Here is an 11909-nt window from a genome sequence, read left to right on the forward strand (position 1 = left end):
CAGAGGGGATAAAGAGGGAGAGAGCGAGGAGAGAGAGAGAGAGAGAGAGACGTTTTTGTTCGAGAAAGAGTGGGAAAAAAAGAGTTTAACCGAGAGAGCAGAAAAGTGGAATTCGGCATTGGTTATAGTGCAGAGCGGGCTGAGTGTCATGAGGTCATGAGGGCCGATGGTCAAGGAGGAAAGCTCAGTCATCTGGGTCGGGGACAGTTGGGCATTTTGACTGGAGTTTGGTTACATCATTACATCATTATAATCACATATTTTCTCGTTTCTCTTTGCTGGACTTGGGTAACGTTGAGATTGTGCATGTAAATCAGTCCATGTCCATACAGTTTATAGACACACCCTCTTACTCACCTTTGTTGGCACAAGCTATCCACTGCAAAGGTGTGACATCATAGTTGTGCTGCCCGACTGAAAAGGTAAATACTCGAATCTGAGAGAAGAGGGGATAGTGAGCGGAGAGGGTGAAAAACTGGACATTACCCTCGTGCAGCGAGAACGTATAACGGCGGAAGCATTTCAAGCCAGGGCGTGAGCGAGGACGAGGAAGAGAAACGGAATGAGAGGGAGACAGAACGACAGAGAGAGAGAGAGAGAGAGAGAGGAAACAGAGTGAGTGTGTGCATGTGTTGGCTGTAATTTCCTGGGCTCTGGTGATAAAGTGGCTAATTAGTCAGCAGGTCAGAGCTGTTAACACCTGCAGCAAGACAAGAAAAGAGACAGAGAGAGAGAGAGGGAGGGAGAGAGAGAGAGAGAGAGAGAGGGAGAGAGAGAGAGAGAGAGAGAGAGAGAGAGAGAGAGAGAGAGAGAGAGAGAGAGAGAGAGAGAGAGAGAGAGAGAGAGAGAGATGACAGGGATGGAAAGTAATGCCAATGAGGAAGAAAAGAGGAAACGCAAACCAAAAGGCTGGATCTATGTCCAAGGATGGAAGTGTTGGAATCTCACCCCCCCCCAAAAAAATGACACCTGCTGTTGAGAAACATGGTATTTATTTCATAAGGACAAAGGGATGAGAGGGAGATGGGAGACCACAGGCTGGTTTATCATCTCACGGACTGATTCATTGGCAGACTTGGATTGATGAATAGATCCTTGGTTATTAAGGGACAGGACTCACGGTTTTGTTGGGCCAGTTGTACTTCTCAAAGATGTCCTGGGCACGATCCTCTCCTCCATCTGTAAACATCATTATCATCTTATTGCAGCCCGCCCTTGGGGCGCCGGTATCCTGTGGAACAGAGAGAGAGAAGAAGAGGGAGATAGCGAGGGAGAGGCAGAAAGCGGGATAGAGAGAGATACAGAGAGAGATACAGAGGGAGAGAGAGAGAGGGTGATTAGTGAGAGAGTGATTAGCGAGAGAGGGGGAAGAGACCGTCAAGGAACGGAAGAGGACATCAGACGACATGATAAAGACACGACAAAGACACGATAAAGACACGATTCAGTATAGCCTCTCCTTCCAGGAAATCACTGAAAATGGCGGCTTGGTTCTTCACAGGGGAGAAGAGCGCTTGAGGAAAGGACAAGCCTGTCTTCCAGTTCGCCTTTGAACAGCTGTAGATTCTATTTTATAATATGCTAGGTAACCTGCATGTACAGTACACAATACATCCACATATCTGGGATCGAAGTGTACATATCTCTGTGTGTAGGGTAATATATCCCGTGCGTTCAGATTGGTGAATGTGTTCAGTGCCCAGTGGCATTCTACTGTTATATGGATTGGGTTATAGGCATAACCCCCTCTTTCTCCCTCATCCGTCTCCTCCACCAGGCTGCCTATCTGACCGTTCGAATCGATATGCAGGCCAGCAGCACGTCACTCTGACAAGATTCTAATAAAGATACATAATATTACCACAATTACACATTTTTATTGTGCTTCTGCCACCAATCATAGGGAGCGCGGCGGCGGGAGACAGCGATTAAAAAGCTTTTATTTCTCATTCTGCTGGGGGGGCAGGCTGGGCGCTTGGCCCACCAGAGGAATATAAAGTGTCGGTGGCTGATCTCTTCTGGGCTCCTCTCATCAATCATCCCATCAGAGCCCATTAGGTTTGGCAGCTTCCGAAAATATACAGGAGCATATGGAGCTAAGCTGAGGCAGCACCTGTGCAGACAGACAGCGGCAGGCAGGTGTTTTGGCCGGACCAGTGCCTGCCTGCAGGGTTGCCTCCCTGCTGCACACACAGACAGGGACCACTGCTGTGCTGGCTAGCCCTAAGCGTCACAATCATCATCATCATGCCACTGCAGTGGCCGTTCTTAACCAGGCCGGCCGATTGACTAGCAGCCCCTTTGGGCTCCATTCCTCTGATTGTCTAAAGAGTGGCTGGGTCAATTAGTATATCAATTGGGATGTCAGTTTGCTAATTAGCGTGTCTTATAACATGGACATTTCGTGGAAGGCCTAACCTAACCTACCACCCTGAACTAAAACCCAGAGCGTGCGGCTGACTGCTGGCTCTTAGTCTTACATTGAGTAGCTGTTCGAAGGCGAACTGGAAGCCAGACTTGTAGTCAGTGGTTCCTTTGGCTTGCATGTTCATGATGGACTCCTTGAAGATCTTCTTGTTTCTCATGGTGGCCTGGACCAAGGTCTTAAAGCAGGGGACCACGGCATCTGCCTTCTCGTTAAACTGGGGGAGAAAAGACAGATAATGATGACTCATTGTCAATTGAACGTGTCTGAGTGTGACCACGCCGCTCGCTCGCTGGCATTTGACGGCCACTCCATCTGTTGTGTGTGTGTGTGTGTGTGTGTGTGTGTGTGTGTGTGTGTGTGTGTGTGTGTGTGTGTGTGTGTGTGTGTGTGTGTGTGTGTGTGTGTGTGTGTGTAACCAGATAAGGAGGGGGACGTGTGCAGCTGTGGGTTGCTCTGTGCCACTCTGGCAATAACCGTTGATAATTACAGTGTTCCACACAAAGAACAGGTGCACCTGGAATTCCAATGTAAACCAAGAACAGACACCCAGCCAAGCTAATGTCATCGAGATCTCCTCGGCAACATTTAAATTAGTCCTGGACTCTGTTTGTGACTGCGTGTGCGTGTGTGACAGACAGAATGGTAAGCAGAGAGCAGTGCCTATGTGTGATTAGCATTGAACAGCAATGTCCTGTAATGTCAGCATTTTTAATAGCCTTTCTTCTTGAAGGTCAACTTGAAAATCTGTTGACATTTCGATGGCAGAATGATAGCATGGAAATAGGGAAAGGAATTCGGTGCATGAAAAGATGACATTTCCTTGTGTTTGTATAGTTTGATACTTATATTGGTCCAAAATAAAGAGACGAAAGGACTTGAAGTATAGTATTCAAAGTAACGTTTAGAATTCCTCGTCACAGATTATGATCTCCGAACAAAATGACAGTTACACGTTCAATACAACTCCAGGCCTAATATTAATGCTTCTGTGGACGGTTATACTGTATTGCTGAGGCGGCAGGTAACCTAGTGGTTAAGAGCGTCGGGCCAGTAACGGAAAGGTCGCTGGTTCTAATCCCCAAGCCGACTAGGTGAACAATCAGTCGATGAGCCCTTGAGCAAGGCACCTGATTGCTTCTGTAAATACCTCTGGGTAGGAGCAACTGATAAAGGTGATTGTTCTGCCAGAGGTTAGGATATCAACAGTTGTTGTGTTTGTAACTACAATGCATAATAATTGGAATATTTAACTGATCAAATGCACAATCTTTGAAAAACCTCAAATAACACGAATTACTGTTGGTGTCTTCATACACTAAAATATATACAGACAGATAGGTATACACACACACACACCGGCACAACCATTGACTTTCCTTCCTACTTCCAGAGCTCTTATTTTCTCTATAGGGGTGGAAATCAGCCTCGTTCCCACCCAGATTACCACGCTCATTTCTGCCTCTTAGAGCTGGGATTTAGAGCCATACACTGACTAAGAGCACTGGATTATGGGGGATTAGCCACCCAAGTCTCCAAACAGGGCTACCCCACCAGTGTGTGTGTGTGTGTGTGTGTGTGTGTGTGTGTGTGTGTGTGTGTGTGTGTGTGTGTGTGTGTGTGTGTGTGTGTGTGTGTGTGTGTGTGTGCATGTATGTATGCAGTGAGTCAGACAATGCAGCAATCAACTCATGAAAAACCTAGGAAGGCAGGGAGACTGTGGGGGAGATAGAGCCTGGCACAATCACACATAGACCAGGGGTTGCAACATTGTGGGAGTATAATCATGTAGGAAAGTACAGCCGTTTTTACAGCATAACTATGCAACCACATGTGCCTATGTGATAGGAACCTATACGCGCTCTCATGGCCACCCCATTGGAGGTGTTAACCGTGTTCTAACATTGTCATTGGATATTGATGAACAACCAGACCTTCAGCAGCAAATGACTGACACGGGGGGCCTGAAGGAGTCCCGGGAAAACGCAGAGCCCAGTTCTAATCGTCGCCTTACCAGCGAGGCTACTCACCCTGGCTACATTCACATAGTCATCATCTGACAGAGTTTCTAGCATCTGCATCACAGAGGACTTCATCAGCTTCAGGGTGAGTCCACTGACACTGCCACTCCTACAGACACAACAGAGCACAACCAACAGATCATTGAGCCATACAGTTCAACCGAAACGGCTCCGTCTTACAACCTCGTCCAGGTAGGATGGCGTACCCATAGGAGGCTATACAGTGACGCTCCCTCTGCTCGTTTATACTGTGCTGAGTATTTACAGGTTGGGGATCTGGCGAGGACACACAAAAACAGTCTTAATCTATCCTCTCATTCCTCCCGTGACCCAACCCCAGTTTATTTCAGCATGCATTCAGGAAAAATAATCTTGGTATTGTACTGCTAAGACATGGGTACAAGAGCAAGAGGTCTGTGAAAATAAACATGATCGACATGGGAGTCTAGAAACTCCTCTGATCGGGGTAAACCAACAGGTGGCACTAGAGACCTTTACTGTCACTGCTGAGAGAGGACAGGAGGGAGGAGAGAGGGAGAAGGAAAGACAGTAGGGAGGAGAGAGGGAGAAGGAAAGACAGGAGGGAGGAGAGAGGGAGAAGGAAAGACAGGAAGGAGGAGAGAGGGAGAAGGAAAGACAGGAAGGAGGAGAGAGGGAGAAGGAAAGACAGGAAGGAGGAGAGAGGGAGAAGGAAAGACAGGAAAGAGGAGAGAGGGAGAAGGAAAGACAGGAGGGAGGAGAGAGGGAGAAGGAAAGACAGGAAGGAGGAGAGAGGGAGAAGGAAAGACAGGAAGGAGGGAGGAGAGGGGGAGAAGGAAAGACAGGAAGGAGGAGAGAGGGAGAAGGAAAGACAGGAAGGAGGAGAGAGGGAGAAGGAAAGACTGGAAGGAGGGAGGAGAGAGGGAGAAGGAAAGACAGGAGCGAGGAGAGAGGTAGAAGGAAAGACTGGAAGGAGGAGAGAGGGAGAAGGAAAGACAGGAAAGAGGAGAGAGGGAGAAGGAAAGACAGGAAGGAGGAGAGAGGGAGAAGGAAAGACAGGAAAGAGGAGAGAGGGAGAAGGAAAGACAGGAGGGAGGAGAGAGGGAGAAGGAAAGACAGGAAGGAGGAGAGAGGGAGAAGGAAAGACAGGAAGGAGGGAGGAGAGGGGGAGAAGGAAAGACAGGAAGGAGGAGAGAGGGAGAAGGAAAGACAGGAAGGAGGAGAGAGGGAGAAGGAAAGACTGGAAGGAGGGAGGAGAGAGGGAGAAGGAAAGACAGGAGGGAGGAGAGAGGGAGAAGGAAAGACAGGAAGGAGGAGAGAGGGAGAAGGAAAGACAGGAAGGAGGAGAGAGGGAGAAGGAAAGACAGGAGGGAGGAGAGAGGGAGAAGGAAAGACAGGAAGGAGGAGAGAGGGAGAAGGAAAGACAGGAAGGAGGGAGGAGAGGGGGAGAAGGAAAGACAGGAAGGAGGAGAGAGGGAGAAGGAAAGACAGGAAGGAGGAGAGAGGGAGAAGGAAAGACTGGAAGGAGGGAGGAGAGAGGGAGAAGGAAAGACAGGAGGGAGGAGAGAGGGAGAAGGAAAGACAGGAAGGAGGAGAGAGGGAGAAGGAAAGACAGGAAGGAGGAGAGAGGGAGAAGGAAAGACAGGAGGGAGGGAGAGAGGGAGAAGGAAAGACAGGAGGGAGGAGGAGAGAGGGAGAAGGAAAGACAGGAGGAGAGAGGGAGAAGGAAAGACAGGAAGGAGGGAGGAGAGGGGAGAAGGAAAGACAGGAAGGAGGAGAGAGGGAGAAGGAAAGACAGGAGGGAGGAGAGAGGGAGAAGGAAAGACAGGAAGGAGGAGAGAGGGAGAAGGAAAGACAGGAGCGAGGAGAGAGGTAGAAGGAAAGACTGGAAGGAGGAGAGAGGGAGAAGGAAAGACAGGAGGGAGGAGAGAGGGAGAAGGAAAGACAGGAAGGAGGGAGGAGAGAGGGAGAAGGAAAGACAGGAAGGAGGGAGGAGAGAGGGAGAAGGAAAGACAGGAGGAGGAAGGGGAGATGGAGAAGGAAAGACAGGAGGAGAGAGGGAGAAGAAAGACAGGAGGGATGAGAGAGGGAGAAGGAAAGACAGGAGGGAGGAGAGAGGGGGAAGGAAAGACAGGAAGGAGGGAGGAGAGAGGGAGAAGGAAAAACAGGAAGGAGGGAGGAGAGATGGAGAAGGAAAGACAGGTGGAGGAAGGAGAGAGGGAGAAGGAAAGACAGGAGGGAGGAGAGAGGGAGAAGGAAAGACAGGAGGGAGGAGAGAGGGAGAAGGAAAGACAGGAAGGAGGGAGGAGAGATGGAGAAGGAAAGACAGGTGGAGGAAGGAGAGAGGGAGAAGGAAAGACAGGAGGGAGGAGAGAGGGAGAAGGAAAGACAGGAGGGAGGAGAGAGGGAGAAGGAACGACAGGAGGGAGGGAGAAGGAAAGACAGGAGGGAGGAGAGAGGGAGAAGGAAAGACAGGAAGGAGGAGAGAGGGAGAAGGAAAGACAGGCGGGAGGAGAGAGGGAGAAGGAAAGACAGGAGGGAGGAGAGAGGGAGAAGGAAAGACAGGAAGGAGGAGAGAGGGAGAAGGAAAGACAGGAAGGAGGGAGGAGAGAGGGAGAAGGAAAGACAGGAAGGAGGGAGGAGAGAGGAAGAAGGAAAGACAGGAGGAGGAAGGAGAGAGGGAGAAGGAAAGACAGGAGGGAGGAGAGAGGGAGAAGGAAAGACAGGAAGGAGGAGAGAGGGAGAAGGAAAGACAGGAGGGAGGAGAGAGGGAGAAGGAAAGACAGGAGGGAGGAGAGAGGGAGAAGGAAAGACAGGAAGGAGGAGAGAGGGAGAAGGAAAGACAGGAAGGAGGAGAGAGGGAGAAGGAAAGACAGGAAGGAGGAGAGAGGGAGAAGGAAAGACAGGAGGGAGGAGAGAGGGAGAAGGAAAGACAGGAAGGAGGAGAGAGGGAGAAGGAAAGACAGGAGGGAGGAGAGAGGGAGAAGGAAAGACAGGAAGGAGGAGAGAGGGAGAAGGAAAGACATTAAGGAGGAGAGAGGGAGAAGGAAAGACAGGAGGGAGGAGAGAGGGAGAAGGAAAGACAGGAGGGAGGAGAGAGGGAGAAGGAACGACTGGAGGGAGGAGATAGGGAGAAGGAAAGACAGGAAGGAGGGAGGAGAGAGGGAGAAGGAAAGACAGGAAGGAGAGAGGGAGAAGGAAAGACAGGAGGGGAGGGAGAGGGAGAAGGAAAGACAGGAGGAGAGAGGGAGAAGGAAAGACAGGAGAGAGGGAGAAGGAAAGACAGGAGGGAGGAGAGAGGGAGAAGGAAAGACAGGAAGGAGGAGAGAGGGAGAAGGAAAGACAGGAAGGAGGAGAGAGGGAGAAGGAAAGACAGGAGGGAGGAGAGAGGGAGAATGAAAGACAGGAAGGAGGAGAGAGGGAGAAGGAAAGACAGGAGGGAGGAGAGAGGGAGAAGGAAAGACAGGAAGGAGGAGAGAGGGAGAAGGAAAGACATTAAGGAGGAGAGAGGGAGAAGGAAAGACAGGAGGGAGGAGAGAGGGAGAAGGAAAGACAGGAAGGAGGAGAGAGGGAGAAGGAAAGACATTTAGGAGGAGAGAGGGAGAAGGAAAGACAGGAGGGAGGAGAGAGGGAGAAGGAAAGACAGGAAGGAGGAGAGAGGGAGAAGGAAAGACAGGAGGGAGGAGAGAGGGAGAAGGAAAGACAGGAGGAGGAAGGAGAGAGGGAGAAGGAAAGACAGGAAGGAGGAGAGAGGGAGAAGGAAAGACAGGAGGGAGGAGAGAGGGAGAAGGAAAGACAGGAAGGAGGAGAGAGGGAGAAGGAAAGACAGGAGGAGGGAGGAGAGAGGGAGAAGGAAAGACAGGAGGGAGGAGAGAGGGAGAAGGAAAGACAGGAAGGAGGAGAGAGGGAGAAGGAAAGGAATTAAGGAGGGAGGAGAGAGGGAGAAGGAAAACAGGAAGGAGGGAGGAGAGATGGAGAAGGAAAGACAGGTGGAGGAAGGAGAGAGGGAGAAGGAAAGACAGGAGGGAGGAGAGAGGGAGAAGGAACGACTGGAGGGAGGAGATAGGGAGAAGGAAAGACAGGAAGGAGGGAGGAGAGAGGGAGAAGGAAAGACAGGAAGGAGAGAGGGAGAAGGAAAGACAGGAGGGGAGGAGAGAGGGAGAAGGAAAGACAGGAGGAGAGAGGGAGAAGGAAAGACAGGAGAGGGAGAAGGAAAGACAGGAGGGAGGAGAGAGGGAGAAGGAAAGACAGGAAGGAGGAGAGAGGGAGAAGGAAAGACAGGAAGGAGGGAGGAGAGAGGAAGAAGGAAAGACAGGAGGAGGAAGGAGAGAGGGAGAAGGAAAGACAGGAAGGAGGAGAGAGGGGGAAGGAAAGACAGGAAGGAGGGAGGAGAGAGGTAGAAGGAAAGACAGGAAGGAGGGAGGAGAGAGGAAGAAGGAAAGACAGGAGGAGGAAGGAGAGAGGGAGAAGGAAAGACAGGAGGGAGGAGAGAGGGAGAAGGAAAGACAGGAAGGAGGAGAGAGGGAGAAGGAAAGACAGGAGGGAGGAGAGAGGGAGAAGGAAAGACAGGAGGGAGGAGAGAGGGAGAGGGAAAGACAGGAAGGAGGAGAGAGGGAGAAGGAAAGACAGGAAGGAGGAGAGAGGGAGAAGGAAAGACAGGAAGGAGGAGAGAGGGAGAAGGAAAGACAGGAGGGAGGAGAGAGGGAGAAGGAAAGACAGGAAGGAGGAGAGAGGGAGAAGGAAAGACAGGAGGGAGGAGAGAGGGAGAAGGAAAGACAGGAAGGAGGAGAGAGGGAGAAGGAAAGACATTAAGGAGGAGAGAGGGAGAAGGAAAGACAGGAGGGAGGAGAGAGGGAGAAGGAAAGACAGGAGGGAGGAGAGAGGGAGAAGGAACGACTGGAGGGAGGAGATAGGGAGAAGGAAAGACAGGAAGGAGGGAGGAGAGAGGGAGAAGGAAAGACAGGAAGGAGAGAGGGAGAAGGAAAGACAGGAGGGGAGGAGAGAGGGAGAAGGAAAGACAGGAGGAGAGAGGGAGAAGGAAAGACAGGAGAGAGGGAGAAGGAAAGACAGGAGGGAGGAGAGAGGGAGAAGGAAAGACAGGAAGGAGGAGAGAGGGAGAAGGAAAGACAGGAAGGAGGAGAGAGGGAGAAGGAAAGACAGGAGGGAGGAGAGAGGGAGAATGAAAGACAGGAAGGAGGAGAGAGGGAGAAGGAAAGACAGGAGGGAGGAGAGAGGGAGAAGGAAAGACAGGAAGGAGGAGAGAGGGAGAAGGAAAGACATTAAGGAGGAGAGAGGGAGAAGGAAAGACAGGAGGGAGGAGAGAGGGAGAAGGAAAGACAGGAAGGAGGAGAGAGGGAGAAGGAAAGACATTTAGGAGGAGAGAGGAAGAAGGAAAGACAGGAGGGAGGAGAGAGGGAGAAGGAAAGACAGGAAGGAGGAGAGAGGGAGAAGGAAAGACAGGAGGGAGGAGAGAGGGAGAAGGAAAGACAGGAGGAGGGAGGAGAGAGGGAGAAGGAAAGACAGGAGGGAGGAGAGAGGGAGAAGGAAAGACAGGAAGGAGGAGAGAGGGAGAAGGAAAGACAGGAGGGAGGAGAGAGGGAGAAGGAAAGACAGGAGGAGGGAGGAGAGAGGGAGAAGGAAAGACAGGAGGGAGGAGAGAGGGAGAAGGAAAGACAGGAAGGAGGAGAGAGGGAGAAGGAAAGGAATTAAGGAGGAGAGAGGGAGAAGGAAAGACAGGAGGGGGAGAGAGGGAGAAGGAAAGACAGGAAGGAGGAGAGAGGGAGAAGGAAAGACAGGAGGGGGAGAGAGGGAGAAGGAAAAGACAGGAGGGAGGAGAGAGGGAGAAGGAAAGACAGGAAGGAGGAGAGAGAGGGAGAAGGAAAGACATTTAGGAGGAGAGAGGGAGAAGGAAAGACAGGAAGGAGGAGAGAGGGAGAAGGAAAGACAGGAAGGAGGAGAGAGGGAGAAGGAAAGACAGGAGGGAGGAGAGAGGGAGAAGCAAAGACAGGAGGAGGGAGGAGAGAGGGAGAAGGAAAGACAGGAGGGAGGAGAGAGGGAGAAGGAAAGACAGGAAGGAGGAGAGAGGGAGAAGGAAAGACATTAAGGAGGAGAGAGGGAGAAGGAAAGACAGGAAGGAGGAGAGAGGGAGAAGGAAAGACTGCATCTACTCACACATCCACGATGATGATCATGTCCTTGGGAGAGGATGCCCCTTGGATGTACCTGTTCAAGAAAGAAAGATGTGTTTAACAAATTGTATTAGTCTTCACTGCGTTTAATTGAACTGGTAGATTTGATGGGGATCCTTGGTTACAATAAACTGGGCTATGTTAATATGTAGCAACCAGAGCATATTTAAAAGCTGAAATGGAGTATTAGCTTGCAAGAGCTGTGTCTAAATGGATTCTAAGCTTTGTTGAGAATGGTTGAGGCAAGTGAATGGAGTCCCGGCTTAGCTAAGGTTCACTTACAGTATAGGTAAAGCTATGTTTGCATGTTGAGCAACCTGTATGTGTATATCTTCAGTCTAAGTAATCTGAGTCGTCTTTAGACAGAGTTTGTTTTATACTTAGTTTGAGTCTGAACTAATCAGATTTCAGTCATGTTTCTAAGCAGGCTGAGCCGAGCTGACCTGTGTTTTGGGTCGTCTGAACAGATTTCAGTCATGTTTCTAAGCAGGCTGAGCCGAGCTGACCTGTGTTTTGGGTCGTCTGAACAGCTTTCAGTCATGTTTCTAAGCAGGCTGAGCCGAACTGACCTGTGTTTTGGGTCGTCTGAACAGATTTCAGTCATGTTTCTAAGCAGGCTGAGCCGAGCTGACCTGTGTTTTGGGTCGTCTGAACAGCTTTCAGTCATGTTTCTAAGCAGGCTGAGCCGAACTGACCTGTGTTTTGGGTCGTCTGAACAGATTTCAGTCATGTTTCTAAGCAGGCTGAGCCGAGCTGACCTGTGTTTTGGGTCGTCTGACCAGATTTCAGTCATGTTTCTAAGCAGGCTGAGCCGAGCTGACCTGTGTTTTGGGTCGTCTGAACAGATTTCAGTCATGTTTCTAAGCAGGCTGAGCCGAGCTGACCTGTGTTTTGGGTCGTCTGAACAGATTTCAGTCATGTTTCTAAGCAGGCTGAGCCGAGCTGACCTGTGTTTTGGGTCGTCTGACCAGATTTCAGTCATGTTTCGAAGCAGGCTGAGCCGAACTGACCTGTGTTTTGGGTCGTCTGAACAGATTTCAGTCATGTTTCTAAGCAGGCTGAGCCGAGCTGACCTGTGTTTTGGGTCGTCTGAACAGATTTCAGTCATGTTTCTAAGCAGGCTGAGCCGAACTGACCTGTGTTTTGGGTCGTCTGAACAGATTTCAGTCATGTTTCTAAGCAGGCTGAGCCGAGCTGACCTGTGTTTTGGGTCGTCTGACCAGATTTCAGTCATGTTTCTAAGCAGGCTGAGCCGAGCTGACCTGTGTTTTGGGTCGTCTGAACAGCTGTGTTTTT

General features: G+C 50.5%; 1 protein-coding gene across 4 annotated transcripts in view; it reads right to left on the minus strand.

Moving 5' to 3' along the window:
- Nucleotides 1–11909, minus strand: part of LOC118399834 (voltage-dependent calcium channel subunit alpha-2/delta-2-like) — a 246689-nt gene that overhangs the window by 33930 nt on the left and 200850 nt on the right. For all 4 annotated transcript variants that reach the window (XM_052473270.1, XM_052473267.1, XM_052473269.1 and 1 more), the window contains 5 exons: nt 10597–10647; nt 4456–4555; nt 2481–2642; nt 1121–1231; nt 358–436 (listed from right to left, as the gene is read on the minus strand). In XM_052473270.1, coding sequence (XP_052329230.1) covers nt 358–436; nt 1121–1231; nt 2481–2642; nt 4456–4555; nt 10597–10647 — 503 coding nt within the window. The remainder of the gene's footprint in view (nt 1–357; nt 437–1120; nt 1232–2480; nt 2643–4455; nt 4556–10596; nt 10648–11909) is intronic.

Source organism: Oncorhynchus keta, chromosome 21 (genome assembly GCF_023373465.1).
Source record: "Oncorhynchus keta strain PuntledgeMale-10-30-2019 chromosome 21, Oket_V2, whole genome shotgun sequence".
NCBI lineage: Eukaryota > Metazoa > Chordata > Actinopteri > Salmoniformes > Salmonidae > Oncorhynchus > Oncorhynchus keta.